Source organism: Mus pahari, chromosome 21 (genome assembly GCF_900095145.1).
Source record: "Mus pahari chromosome 21, PAHARI_EIJ_v1.1, whole genome shotgun sequence".
NCBI classification, from domain to species: domain Eukaryota; kingdom Metazoa; phylum Chordata; class Mammalia; order Rodentia; family Muridae; genus Mus; species Mus pahari.
In genome coordinates, this window is record NC_034610.1 from 34,060,698 (window position 1) to 34,076,532 (window position 15,835).

The 15,835-nt window shown below is 40.0% G+C and overlaps 1 protein-coding gene across 3 annotated transcripts in view; it reads right to left on the reverse strand.

The window, feature by feature from the left end:
- Positions 1 to 5,447: 5,447 nt before the first annotated feature.
- The window catches only part of Stxbp5 (syntaxin binding protein 5), a 140,978-nt gene continuing 130,590 nt past the window's right edge, over positions 5,448 to 15,835 (reverse strand). For all 3 annotated transcript variants that reach the window (XM_021221148.2, XM_021221150.2, XM_021221149.2), the window contains 4 exons: positions 15,654 to 15,819; positions 14,849 to 14,960; positions 10,386 to 10,606; positions 5,448 to 8,666 (listed from right to left, as the gene is read on the reverse strand). In XM_021221148.2, the coding sequence (XP_021076807.1) occupies positions 8,625 to 8,666; positions 10,386 to 10,606; positions 14,849 to 14,960; positions 15,654 to 15,819 (541 nt within the window). In that variant the 3' untranslated portion in view covers positions 5,448 to 8,624. The remainder of the gene's footprint in view (positions 8,667 to 10,385; positions 10,607 to 14,848; positions 14,961 to 15,653; positions 15,820 to 15,835) is intronic.

Below are 15,835 nucleotides of genomic sequence, written 5' to 3' on the forward strand. Positions count from 1 at the left end.
CTACACACACACACTCACGTGCACACATGCATGCACACACACAGAGACATATGCACCACACACACAGACACACACAGACATATTCACTACACACACACATACACACACACGCACACACACACTCACACATTCACCACACACACACATGCACACACACTCACTCACACACTCACACATGCACGCACACACAGAGGCATATGCACTACACATACACACATACACACACCATACACACACATACACACACAGAGAGACATATGCACTACACACACATACACACACACACGTGCACACACACACATGAACACATGCATGCATACAGAGACATTTGCACTATACACACACACTCACACATACATGCACACACACAGACATGCACTACACATACACACATGCACACATACACACACACACATACACACATTAATTTTGAAAATATAAGGTCCAATATTTAAATTCTGTTCTTCTAATGATCCTTAGAAGTTATGGGTCCCATCCAAAGTAAGACAGACTAGCATAGATAGTAGTTTTACAATTAATGAAACTCAGATCATTGGAGGTTAGTATCAATCCGACATGTAGGGCCATTAGTGTCAGTGACAAACTTAGAACAGACTCGAGGTCTGCATAAGCAGGTTGACAGACTTGGCATTTGCACACACAGGCCCCCACTCTTAACACACTCACTGAAAGCTGAGACAAATTCATTTGCCCATTAGCCAAAACAAACAAAACCAAAAAAAAAAAAAAAAACCCAAAATGTATTTTGGGGTTTTGTTAGCAGGAAAATAAAGCTTCCAACAGATTTCTAGTAAGGCTATGAAATATATATTAAATTTAAATTCTATAAAAATTTTAAGAATTTAATTTCTTTTAAATTAAAATCACCCAAACTCTTAACTATTCAAATTTAAACAGAACAGACCTGTATAATTTCAAGTGTGACTCATGGAGTAGCATTGAGGGCCATCTTATTAGTTCCACTCATTGGGACACATATGAGCTGGGTCTTACCTGCTGGCGAAGGGTTCGAATATTAAAGCCCTGGTCAGGGTAAGGGAATCTGTGCTTGAAGGAGAGGGCACTCCAAGATCTGTTTGTTTGTTTTGTTCTGTTTTGTAATCTTAAGAATATTTTTCAAGTTTTTAGGAATTTATGTATTTGTACATATGTTGAGGTATATCAATTGCTTTCACTCACATATCTGTTACATCAGTTCAGTTGTCACACTGATGCTCTGTGACACGAGAAGCTGATCTATAGCATGGCTGTCGGTCAGAGCTATCTGGACTAGCATACCAACCCACTGAGGGACTTCTGAAGAATACAAATTCTCATGGCAGTGCCCTGTCCCCCATGCTTCTTCCTGTACAAAAACCTCTGATGAGGGGCAAGAGAGAGAGGACTTATGGTCCAACAGTCTGGACTTAGACATTTGCTTTTCCATGAAATCCTCTCATTCAGATTTGAGCACCACAGCTTAATTTAGTATCCAGTGCCAGGATTTCTTGGAATCCTGGGATTTTGAACACAGATATTGCTTTGGTTAAGTCCTACTGAGGCAGCGAGGCCAAGGCCCGAGGGCAACAACACAGGGCTCTCTCTATACTACTGCCTGCCTCCAGTGCCAAGCTGGCCCAAAGCAGCCTGCGTTTAATTGTTTATTGGCGTGGGTTTTTGAGTGAATGTTGCAAGCAGTAGGGGATCCCATTGTGTTCATAAGATGATATTTCTGCATTTACCCAGTACTCAGAAGTAAATCCCCAAGAAAGGGAATTAGTAGTATTTTCTATTAAGTGAGCAAAGATTTCTTAAAATGAATTCAGTGAACTGCAAAGCCTGTGCTAGTTGGAGTGAGAGACGTGGCAGTCAGGGATGGGTGGGATGAAGGAGCAGAGTAAGGTGGGGAGTCAACACAGAGCCCAGAGGGGCTTCTATTTGGAGGAAGATGTATACAATATTAATCCAGAACTCCAGCTTCATGTTATGCGAAGTCCCCACATGTCTTTGGTAACAAGTACTCTTTTTGCCTCTGAAACTTGTTTTAATAAAATGTATTTCGTGCCTTAATTTTGTCTTTTAAGAGTGATTAGCACTTAAAAGTATAAGCAAGACAAATGGAGGAACTAAAGTTTGAAAATCACTCAGAGAACTCTTGTTGTTTTAAAAGATGCACACATCTTTTAAGCAACAGCACACATTTTAACTGCTTCTAATCAGGCACCTATGACAGCAACATTTGATGCAGAAACTGCCAAGAGCATTAACTTTAAGTTAATGGAAGAAAGTTAGAATCTTCCTATAGAGTCCTAGGAACAGTGAGACCAAGGAGGGTCTTTCTACCCCAAAGCATTGAATGACACAGTGCCACTTAACTAACACAGGACACTCAAAGGCACTGCCAGAAACAGAAGAAAATCTGTTTTTCAAATTTGTACTTGAGTGTGAAAATACTAAAACTTTTGATAATCAATCAGACCAATATGAAATGATCTACATTACTGTGCGATAGCATAAAATGATGTGTTGCATAAGTTTTCAGAGAAAAAAAGAATCTACCATGAAAGCCTTTCTAACTTGGAAACTACAGTAAGGACATCTTGTCCAAGACATGACTGCCCTCATGTGGGCCAGTTTTGTATCGCACTAAGAGGCAGAAATCTAGAAACAAGCATGAGAATTACGTCAGCATTCCCTGAGAGACTTTATTCTAGATCCATTAATTGGATGTTCATTTTTGGTGCAAATAGTTACACACTGATAATAACAAATCGATTAGAAGATTTTTAACTGTGGAGATATCCATTATCCTCACTACTCAAAGGATGTTCTGCACACCAATACAGTGTTTTTTAGTGGAGCTTTTCAGAGATGTCAACTCAGACCCTGCTCACACGCATGGACCCAGAACCAGTATCTTAATAAGCCTCCCTGGTTATTTGTGTGCATTTAGATCTAGTTCTTGGCTCCATTCCAACCCACCTACCGACTACGTGGCTAGCAAGAAGAGGGGACGTTCACCAAGAATCAGGGGCCATGGTCTCAATGACCTATTAACACACACACATATATATGTGTGTATATGTGTGTGTGTGTACATATATATATATATATATATATATATATATATATATATATATATGCTTATTTTCTTCAACTAATGTGATAATTCTACAACTCAGAAAAACATTAAAACAAATTTCCAAAAAGAGGGCTTCTTTTTTGTTTCAGAAGAGATTAGAGTATTTTATTTTACCCAATCAGAGCTCTTCAGCAAATAAATTCATTTACATATATATGAACATTTCTCAGAAACATAAATTTGTAATACATTCTTAAAATACCAGCTTAATGGTATTTATTTACAAAAATATTTCATCACCTAATTTTGAACCTTTTTGCTGTGATGACAGTATTTTTTTTTCTCATTAAGTTACAGAAACGCAAAAGAACTACAAAGTTTGAGGATGTTTTTCAGTGTTTGCAATAGTGCTTTTTTTAAAAAAATGAAACGCTACACAGATAATTAAAAAAAAAAACTGTACTTCGAAAGCACATTCCAGTAATTATTTTAGGAACAGTTCCGCACTGAGGGAAAGTCAAGAGAAACTGCAGGAGATGAACAGTGCATACGATGTAGACAGATAGGCTAGCCGTCTGGATGCATGCTCGCCCTCAGCATGGACAACGCTAGGAAACTCAATCTGTCTGTTTTATAACTGTTTTTTTGAAACACAATTACAACGAAAGGAAATGCAACTAGACAGTGCTCCCCACCCTAGACTAGCTACCATGTTGAGTAGAGGTCACACCTAAAGTGTCACATAACTATTTACAAAAAAAAAAATAATAAAAGAGAGAAGGAAAGAAACGAAGCCACTATTTCTCGTCTTTGCATTACTTCTTAGTGTATCTAAGTTTGTCTGAAACACATTACACTCTCTTCAAGTGGAACAAAGTTTGGATAACAAAATACAAGTGGTATTAAAAAAAAAATCAAAACCCCAAACACACATAAATAGAATTCCACAATTAACCTACACCCATTTTAAATGCCTGAGTCAAATGACCTACAATGAGTTGACACTATTTATTTATGCCTTATAGACTAAAGATTTAAACTATTTGCTTCACTGAGAATTACTTGCAGACGTATAATGCCATTTCCTCCAAGGACTAGAAAGAGGCCACCCTTAAGCAACTCTGGAGACAGCGCTGAATTCACAGAAGAACTGAACCAGTAACTTCAGACCCAGAACCGGGCAGTTATTAAACTCATTCACTTTCGCAGGAAAGCTAAGCTCCAGCTTTGCCCGTTCCTCTGCAGGAACTGTCTTCTGTTCCCAGAACGCTCACAGCATCTGAAGCGAGAGCGATGGTATCCACAATGCTCTACAGTGGGGCAGAGGAAGGGGAGACAGACGGACAAAGCTCCAAGCCCAGCTGCTGCATCGCCATCTGCAAGTCAGCGGCACACTTGGTCTTCAATCTCACCCAAGAACAAACAGGGAAAGAAAAAGACAAACAGAAAACCAGAAGGGACACTGGCTACACAGGAGTGTTCTTTTCAAAGTAAGTACAGAATAAAAAGGCCTAGGAGTATTAAGTATCAAACGGATAAGGAACAAATTCTATAAACTATAAAATAAAATAAAAAAAAAAAACCTCCATTGACAAAAATACATAAACTCTGTTTCTATTTTTGGAAATTTATTTTTAAAAAAGGTAGAAGAAAATATCTGGAAAACCATTTTCAATATATGTATATATATATGTATTTTAAAACAGTAACTAAAATAGGCATCCAAAAGCAAGCTGAAGCTCCAGAAAAGTTCTAGAAATTATGGTTGTGGACATTTCCCCTCAAAAAGATCAATATTGGAAAATATTTGGCAGAGGTTTGATTTTCTTTTTTAAACTACATAATTGTGTTTTGTCAGTTGTGAAGGCCTTTCAATAATGCATGACCTTTTAAAACTTAAATGTATCTCAAATGAGATACCAGTATTTCTTAGTATAAGGGTAAAACATAACTTTTTGTATGGATAATATACATACTTTTTAAGTACTTTGACTTAACAAGTTCACCATTTTTAAAATTAAAGAGTACATTTATAAAATTTCATCTAAAATTAAAAGTATACTTTCTAGCAGCATATAAACATAACATGTTTTATGTGATTGTAAAAGCAACTCTGAAAGTGTTGCCACAAAGATCAAGACCACTGAAACACACGGCAAATAATTTCATTTGTTTTTAATCTTTAAAAGCTAGATAAAGCCCTATTAAAGGTTTTAGAACTGATTGGTTTTAGGTGACGCTAGCAGCATATTCGCAATTTTGGTATGTCTCATACACACGTATCACTTGATTTAAACCGAAAAAGTGCAGATTCAATAAAGGACAATAAAAAGTCATGACCTAAGAAAGTGCAGAAAAATTCAAGTTTAAAGTTCAGTGCTCTTTATTTTGCAGAAACATATAAACAAACAAAATCCCCCAAGTTAAAATAAATCTTTGCCACAAAAAAACAGATACAAAAACAAACAAACAAACAAACACCTTTGGAGATAGCGTTACTAATGTCACATGCGAAATGCCTTGAGCAAAGATTTGAATACAGAACTTAGGGTAAAACTTGGAACAAACCCTCCTGCTCCCCACCCGTCTCACGGCATCTCCCACACTCTAAACATGTGTGCTCTTTCAGACCTGTCTCGCTGCCTGCCACCAATGTCTACCTGAACTAATGGCAGAAGAACCCACAAGAAGTTCTAAATGAGGTCTTGAGGAAGCATTCTGGATAAAACTGCAGCATACTTACAATGATATGCAGATGTACATAGCAGTATTTTCCTGTGAAAATCTCAAATCAGGGAAAGGTTTTGTCAAATCTGTAACTGGTTTTTGGAAGTGGTGTGGCCGTAATGTGAGCGGGTGCTAAGGCGACGCCATGTTCAAACACATAAAGATTTTGACAAAATGAGATACTTCAAATAACAACATTCTAAGCAAACAGGGACTGATTTTAGTTTGCAAAATGAAACTAGTTTGTTATGTGGTACATAGAGAAATTTCTTCCCATTAATAAAGTTAATTGAAGAATACTTGAATTTCAGAATCAAAGACAAATGAGTTTACAGAGAACACACACACACACACACACACACACACACACACACACACACATTCTTTCATTTTTTTGATATTTTATTTTTTGACCTTTTGTTGTTATTGTTAAAGTTCCTGAAACTTTGGCTTGCTGGTGACTACTGCTTTTTGCATCAAAAAGACAGGAGTGGGCTGGGAGGAGGCAGACCTTTGCAGACTACAGTCCATCCCGGGCCAGTTATCACTGTGAACTCTCTTATTTACATAATCAAGTGCAGTTCTGGGAAGCTCATTTTCTCTACTTAAAAATACTTTGTCCTTTCTCGGACTGGTCTCTTAGACTGTTGTCCACAATATATAGGTTAATTAAAATAAAAAACAAATAATTTAAAATGAATTAAAATGTTCTTATAAAATCCAACTCCGGTAAATTTCTCTACTTCTCTATTAGTAAATAATCACAACTTTGATTCATCTATTTACAGTGGTTAAAATGATGGTAGAAAAGAATCTGATATGCAAATAACCCAACAAATTAAACAGCTGAGGTTCCACAGAGTCAAGCAGTGTGTTAGGTATTTAGTACTTTTCAACTTTTTAAAACTCTCGACTATCAATATTCACAAAACTATACCTTTAAGAAAGGACCCAATTCTTCCAGTGAGGTACCATGGAACGTGGGTTTAATGGACAATATATAATGCAAATTAAACAATTTGTAAATTGCTGAATGTTCAGAGAACAGACATGAAATGAATGTTTTTTTCACTTTCTACAGATTCAGAAATTTTAAAAAATGATTATAGTTTAAAAACATTTTTATCTTGATCAGTTCTCTTTATCACATATATTTAATCCTTACCTGATGCTATTAAGTAAACTTTGATGTAAACTTTTATATCCAGTAGTGCACATTATAAAATGTAAACAAAAGAATTATTTATGAAAGAGACACAGGCAAGCGACAGGCTGAGAAGTGAGGATGACCTACAGGAACTTAACTCCTCAAACAGACCAGGAAAAAGTGCGGTCCCAGCAATCGGTGCCCTGCCTACACTAAGGACAGTGACGCAGTACAGACTTCCATAGGAGACAGTATGTAAAGTTCCCACTCCCACTTCCCTTCCTTCCCTTCTTCCTTTGTGGCTTTAGCAATCACAGCCCCTGACCGCAGTGTAGGCTGCTTCCTCCCTAGGCTGCCATGCTACTGCAAGAACCAAGCACTCGGTGGGTGTCTGCTGCCCTCCAATGCATACCACTCTTGGTTACAGAAAAAAACTTCAGAACTGACTGACATCAACATCCTTTCCTTTTTGCTTTTAGTATTTCAAAGGGATATGTACAGGCGTGTGATGTATTCTATGGGAGATATTTTGTACCTCATCAGATTAGACTCTTGGGTAATTGGACAAGAGACACTTGCAGTTCTCCATGCGGCAGCAGTGTGTGCACTAAGGTTAAACTGGCTTATCACCTGAGTGTACCGGAACTGTGAGCGAATGGAGGGCAGTTTTAAAAGGGAGCTGAGCACTGTACTGAAATGATAAAACACTGCTGTTTTAGCAATTTTAATTAAATAATGCAAGGGTACATTTGGTTAAACATTTTATAAAAATTCAAGCAAAATTAAAAACTTAGCCAATTTCAACTTTTCTACAAATTTAACCAGTATCTGTGTTGGTCAGGTCTACTTTTAGCTGAACTGATGTGAACAGGACAAAGGACAGGAACGGATTCTCCTCACCACAATGCAGTTTCTCTCATTCTTCCACTGTGCATGGCTACTACATGGAAACTCCCCGAAGATGGGTGACTCAGTCATGTGCCACACTTTTCCATGAAAAGTGACACATCACCTTGTTTTGCTTTTGAGAACATAGGAACTGAACACAGTATGTAATGACGAGAGTAGAGAGGATCCCGCATGCACACAAGCTGTGTGTGTGCTCTGGTTACCGAAAGCCCACCATTCGGTAGAGTCTAACGAGAAGGGACAGCTTGCTGCTTTCTCACTAATGACACTGATGAGCAGTCTGTTTGAAAAACGGTGAGTGCAGACAGCTGCTCACAAGGCAGTCCAGACATAAAGTGACCTTTGCGGACTTACAACTTCTGGTTTATTGCCTCTCCCCACATCGGATCAAACACTGATGGCAGATACAACGGCACAAAGTCTTTTGGCATATGAAAGTTTAATACAGGAATGATCCACGGACTAGCCCTCCAGGACTTGTCAACATCCTCTGGATGTTCATCTGTCAGCGTGACCCCACTTAGTTCTCCGTTTGTCGATGCACACCCAGCACACACCACATGCTCCGATTTGCAGGCATGGGGAGTCTTCTCAGTTAAAGCCGTGTGACTGAGGTAAAACAGTGCATGATTGTGCTGGGAAGGAAGTTTTCAGCAAAGTGCATCCCCTTTACGTTGTCTTCCCCAAATACATGAGTGACACCAACAAGGAAACTTCTTTTTCCTTCAGGTTGAAGCTGGACTTACTGAGTTCTACTTGTCAGAACTGGTACCACTTCTTATCTTTGTATTTCAGCATCATCTAAAAGAGGCAAAACCCAAAACCATCAAGAAAACTGTTTTCAAAATTCCAAAAACTATTTATACCTGGTGTCTATAAAGCATGCCATTCTGGAGCATTCTGAATTAATATTACACCTTGCTTACTTCAATTTATTTAAAGTAGCATGAATTGTTCTATTTAGATAAAAATGGCTATATTCATTAAAAAATTATGAGAATGTGCTCAAGTTTCTGATACATTCTGTAATTTCTATTTCATATGTGACAAAGTTTAGTGCCTTAGCAAATAACTTAAGAATAAGGCATTTGCCATGTTTTAAATTAGAACTAAATGTAATGTTTTAAAGAGCTAGAGAAAGAAAGGCCAGAAAACCCACTGCATCTCAGGTTTACTAACCCCCTGCTGTAAACCAGACACCAAATGCTCCTCACTCCACTTCAACTGCTCTGTACAAATCTTGGGGTCTGCATTATTTCCTCTTCATTTTATAATAATCCCCCACCCCCACCCCCAAAGCTTCTAGGTTTTACAAAAGGTTGACAGAATGGTGAATCTGGACTTGGGGCTGGCAATCTGAATTCCAGAGTCCATGAACACACCTTACTGCCCCATCCTCATTAGACTCTCTGGTGTCAAAGCCTGAGTCTGTAGAAGGGACAAGCAACCAGGTCTTGTCCTTGGAATGTGCAGACACTGAGGAGGTGGCAGAGTGCTTGTGCTGTGCATGGCTGTGGCAACACAAACCCTGCCTGACACTGAGGGCGAACGCTTACACTGGGGCAACTTGTGGCACCTTGACTCCCATGGATGCTCTAGACAAGTATCTTCCATGGCAAATGATCTCCTTCATATAACACAACCAAAGAGGAGATGGCCACTGGTTGAAAAACTAAAGGAATGCTCAAATTATAGAGACTGGAAGAAGGTCAAAGATAAAAATGACTTTGATGCTGTTCATCTGAGCAAGAACTTAAGATATCCTCAATGACCAGTCCAGGAAGCAAAAGTGAGAAGCCAAAGTCCAAAGCATGAAGGAGTCACTCATGTGCAAAATAATAATGTGGGGTCACAGAAAGGCTTTAAAGCTCATAAGAAACGTTTTTAAAGATTTATTTTTATTTTATATACATGAGATTTTTTTTTTTCTTGGTCTGAATTTCTGTATGTTCCAAGGCCAGAGAAAGGCATCGATTTCCTGTAACTGGAGCTACAGATAGCTCTGAGCTGCCGTGTGGATGCTGGTAAGTAAATGCCGTCCTCTGAAAGAGCAGTCATTGCTCTTACCTGCAGAGCCACCTCTACTTGGAGATTAATTTTTAATAAAGACCCATAACAGTCAGTAAAATACAGCTGTGTGGACGTCATTGAGGGATCCTTTCGCTTACGGCATCTGTCTCTGAGGTCCATGAAGTCACTACGAAAGTTTTCCCACTACTTCTCCTCAGGCATTAGTCTACAGACACGAGACTCTTTCTGGGGTCACTGCCGAACAGCTCCAAAGCTTCTACATTGCTGACAAAGGTCCTAAGGGTCCCAAAGGTGTGTTCCTTCAAAGCGCACAGAGTTCAGGAGAGGCCAGGAACTAGTGCCAGATTCCTGTACGGTTCCCTCTCGTGGTAAAAATTGGAACTTGAAATTATACAAACTACATGCTTGTAGAAATAACTGAATATACACAAATGTGGTCCTTTCCTACTTGCTTTCTCTAGTCCTTTGGGTGACCAAGTGGCTGCGTACCTCATGAGCATGTTTGGAAAACGAGTCTGCGCTGGACATCATAGCTGCCGTCCTCTCTTCTAAGTCACTAAGCTTCTGGCCTCTTTCGTCGAGGGCCAGCCTGGCTCGGGCAAGTTCACCCACCACTCCCGACGCGGCTCCTTTCACACCTTCGATCCCACCAGGGCCCGGGATGTGCTGTGCGAGGCTCCTTGAGGCCTTTCCCGAGGACGACTCTCCAACTGGAAGGTTTCAGTGAATCGGAGGAAAATGAATAAAATTCCTATCATGTAGCAACATTAGAATACAATTTTTGGGAATACAATCACACACAATACTAATGTTTAACTTTATAACACACCTTTATTGTGTGGTTTTAAATTCTTTCTACATGCTTTTCCAAATATGCAAAATTATAGTGCACCGCTCTAAACATCCCACTTCCTCCCAGATCACACCGCAGAAGTTTGGGGAAGCAGGGCTAGCTAGCAACTGTTGGGAGACTCAGGTATGCTGCTGTAGGTCTCATAACTAAAACTGCCTTCTGGGCTGCTAATATAATAGTTACATTTGCACTTTTCAGACTCCATTTAGTGCTGATTCACACTTACTTTATGAAGATACTGCTTCCACTTTGGTAGCCCAGACCTGTAGACACATGCTTTCTTTTGTCTCCATTAATGTCTTCACTTTTCAAACACACAAACTCATCCTTCTTTGTCAATCTGGCTTATTTGCCCCTACCTTTCAGTACCAAGACCCTGATTATCTAGTACCCAGCTCACAGCACGTCTCAGATCCTGCGGCTAGAGCCCAGTTATATGGCCTTGTACTTCCATTTCTTTCCCTGAACTGGAAGTCAGAACCTCCCTCACACTCTGGCAATCCCAGTACGCCTTCATGGCCTGCAAGAAGCCCATGGCCTGTCACCTTCACTGTCTACTCTCCTTTTACGTGGTCTTGCTCTCTTCTAGCTCCAAATGTCTGCCCCTCATAAATATTCCATATAAAGTGACCCGCACAGCCTGTGGCCTCTCATGGCTGACTTCCCTCACTGGAGACACTCTCCTGGTTTACCTGCGCGGCGGCAGCATGCATCAGGGCTACTCCTTCTGGCTGAACAGTGTATCATTTTAAGTGCACACCATATTTTGCTTCTCCTCTCGCCAACGGTCTTGGGTTGTTCCTGCTTTTTTGGCTTATTATAAATAATGCTCCCTTGAACATTTGTGAAAGTGTTTGTTTAAACACCCGTTTTCAGTTCCCCTGGGTGTAAATGCCTGGGAATAGATCAGCCGTGACATAGTCTGGGGCACTTGGAAACTCAATCTTGTTGAGCTGCAGTTTCTCTACATTCCTCCAAAGCTCGTGTGTCCTTCTGATGTCAGCTATCCTGGTGAACACGATGGCTTTGGGTACATATTATTTCCTGAATGATATTGATTTTGGACATCTGATGATTACAGGTAAGAATATTTAATAAGAAATCTAATCCTTCTATTCATTCAAAATTGGGCTATTTATTCTTTTCATATGGAATTATGAGTTCTCTGCATATGCTGGATGTAGACTTTTCCAGGTATCACATATGGTACATATGTAATTTGCCCTATTATTTGAATTATCATATTCTCTTGCTTTTTATTTTTTGAAACGTAGCGTTTCCACATAGATGAACTATAATTTACTTCATTTACTCTCTGGTGGTTTGTGATGTAAGTGACTCTGGTGACCTCTGACCAGACAGGGAAGAGTCATTTATCTTATTTCTTTTGAAGAGCTGTGTGCTTTAGCTTTTTCATGTCCTTCATTATTTTCACTTAATTTTCATGTTGTTGGTTAACACCTAGAAGCTGTGTCAACATAATTTGTTGACTTTCTCAGCACCCTTGAGGAAAGTCATCGACTAAAACGCTACTGGCTAACCTTTGGACTTTCGATTGTCTTCTATTGCTGTGTCCACGCCAATTTCCCACTGTCTACAGACTACAGCTTTATAGTAACTCTTGTGATGGGAAATGTATGTCCCTGGCCTTTGCTTCTCCTTTAAGACTTCCGAGAGTCATAGAGAGGAGGGAGTAGTGGGCTAGAGTTTCACTTATGGGCATCTAGACATTGTTGGAAAGCTGTAAGAATTATTCCATGGTGTTGTGTAGTAGAGAAACTATAGAATATGTACTACATATATAGGCATTATTTTAAAAGCCTTTCATTTATGCATAATCATTTAATTTATTATGTCCTTTATTGTATTTATGAACTATTGTGATGGCATGTGGAAGCCACCTACCTTCTTGATTCCAATCTACAGTATTCATTAAAAAAATAACATTAGCTATGGGAACATGAGATTTTTCTGTATGTGGAAGGGTTAACTTTACTTCCTTATTTTCCTGTAAATTTTAGTAACTGTTTATAATATTATGCAAACATCCAGAGTCAAACGGAGATTGTTCAGATTGGTTTGCGGAGCAGGGCTGATATTTCAGCAGGATAAAAAAAAAAAAGTCCTTAAACCCAAGAACATGAGAAGGTGTTCTGTATACCTGTTAATTTCTTTAAATAACACTCTCAAGTTTTAGTGAGAATATCTTTTGCTTTTTTTGTGAAGTTATTTCTAAGTGGTTTATTTTGCAGTGGAGACCTCAGAGAAGAGCTAACAACACCAGTGCTCCCCTGAGCACCCCATATATCTGTAGGAGACCCCATCATACTTCTCTCAGACACAGACTGAGAACTGTTTCCTGAATTTCATGTTTGGATTATTCATTGTTAGTGTAGAGAAATATAGGCGACCCTCAAAGACCGAGCTTGGTTCCTTTCACCTTGCTAACTTGCTTATCAGCTTTATTTATTTTTGTCTGGTTTTCTGAGGATTTTCTATAATCAACACTCTGATATGTGAAAATAGAGACAATCTTACTTTTCCCACTCTGATCTACACACCTCTCACTGATATGCCTAGTTACTAGTAACACCCGAGAAGAACTCATTGATTAACCAAGTTGGACGTTGGTATGATCATGACCTTGGTCTGTGGTGGGTCTCCTTTCTGGGATGAACAGACAGGTGTGTTCCTTCTCCCCAGGAAGTGCCTTCCACACAGCATAGGCACACCGGGTTTTTGGAGAACTCATGCAGTCCTTGAACTCAGTGTTTGGATCCACTGGAATCTTCTTTATTTCTCTCAACAAAGTGTTATACAGTTTACTATTGTCAATGGAGGTTTTGAATTTCTGTTAACATTTACTTCACGGCCATCCATCCGCCCACCCATTCATCTATCTCTTCATCCAATCAAGACCTGTCTGTGGTAGGCAAGGCCCTTTCTACTAAAACACATACACTCTCTCTTTCTGTGTCTCTGTCTCTGTCTCTCTGTCTCTGTCTCTCTCTGTCTCTCTCTCTCTCCTCTCTTCTCTCTAAAAATAAATAACTGTTGCTAGGCAGTTTTCTACCTCAAGATGTACCCTTCCTCAAGATGGCTACATTTCAATTTCTGGAAGGCAGGGATCTGGCGCCCTGTGACAGGAAAGGAGCTTTACAAGTGGTTACACTAAAGACCTGGACCTGGAGTGGTGACCTTGCATCATCTAGGTGAGCCCAACCAAATCAGAGGACTCCTCAGGAGCAAAGAGCTTTGGTAGGCAGGGAGAGATCCAGATCCAGAAAGACACAGCTGTGACGCTGCCTCGCACGGGGACAGAGACCAGGTCCTAAGCACCAGGGATCACCTCCAGAAGCAGAACAGAGCCTCCATGGGGACTAGCGTGCTGGGGCCACCAGGATAAACCGTGCTTATTTCTTACACACAGAACTGAAGTCGGGTCTTAGTGAGCCAGGTTGTTTTAGGTCAGTAGATTTGTGGTATAATAGCAGTGACAAAGGGTTAATACAAATAATAATTGATAAAGACTGGAATTTTAAGATCTTGTATACTGATTTATCCAGTACTTGCAAAAAAAAAAAAATAAATAAAACAAAAAAAAAAAAAAAAAAAAAGTAGCTGCTACAGACTGTTCCGCCCTTACCAGGACAGTGGGGCTTTGGTTACTCCTGACTCGGCTGCTATGAGGCAAGAAATTGGAAGCGTGCTGTTCTCCCTCGCCCGGCTCCAGACCACAGTCAGTAACTGAGGGTTGGAGCTGTAAGCCACCGAGAATCTTGCTAGGTTACATACAGCATAGAGCCGGGGAGGGCTTGTTCAACATGTGTAAAGCCAAAGGTTCAATTCCTAGTACTGGAAAAATACCCTGCATGAATAAAGCCAGCTTCCTCCCTCTTCAGCTGCTTTTTCTCTGGGGCCATTCAAAGTTATGCTGATTTTGATTACCTGAAAAAATTATTTTCCTGATTGAGGACAGAATGCAAAGTAATTTTATGCCTTTTGTTACAATGAATATGAAAAAGCATAGTTTATACATGCAACAAAATTTTTACATGGATTGAACATTTTTGTCTTACAGGAATATCAGCCAACTTACATAGTTCTTCTCTATCGAGAGATTGTGCACCGCCTCCAAATAAGCCTTTGAAGAACCCTCTGTTTGGTGCTTCTGGTGTTTCTACAGGCGTGAAGAGTTCACCGAGCATCTCCTTTCAAATCAAAACACATTATACTGTTAATGCTTCAGGGAAACAGAAATCTAATTAACAAGGTCAGCACTGCAGATGCTGTAACTGTGGTGACCATTGAGTCCCTTGAGATTCACCAACAGGTAGGGAGCATATTCCAAGCAGTCACATGAGGGACGCGGTGACCTACTCTAAGAGTCGGTTTCCAAGACCAGACTCACTGAGACAAGTTTGCTGTTTCTTCCTCCCACTATTTGTTTGCATTAGGGACAAGACAGTATGCCTGCTTAGAGAGTGAGGCGATGTCACTTTTGTACCAGAGACTGTCTTGGTTTATATCCTAGGCTAGCCTGGGACATAGATCTTTTTCTAAGTCCTGGGACTGCAGTGCCATGCCAAGTGACTATATATTCAAGAAAACAGTTCAATCTAATTCAAAAAGAACTGATTTGCCTGAACAACCAGGTCACTTTCTAGTAGAAAGAATATTCTCTCCCTGTAGGAAAACTGTGTTGGGTGCAGTGAGGACTAATTAAGGGGCAGGCAGAGGAAGGGAAAGGCAGCCCCAAGTGTGTTATCCACGTACAGGAAGGCTGCCCCATGACACCCAGCGTAGGGTAAGAATGTGATAAAACAGACACAAAGCAACAAGATTCTGCGTTCCCCCACACTGGCTATGTACAGTCTTCAGAAATTTTACTGTTTGTTGCTCACCTGAAGATTTTCACATGTCTCCTGACTGTAGGTGAGTCTCTGGATTTCCGTAGGCGAAACAAGGTATAAGGCTTGTCCATTGTTGGCGAAGCAGAATGTCCTGGCTATCCGCATGTTGGTAAGGGGCAGGTAGTAGACATCCAGGAGTGGTCTCAAACTTGGCAAACTTGAGGGAAAAGACA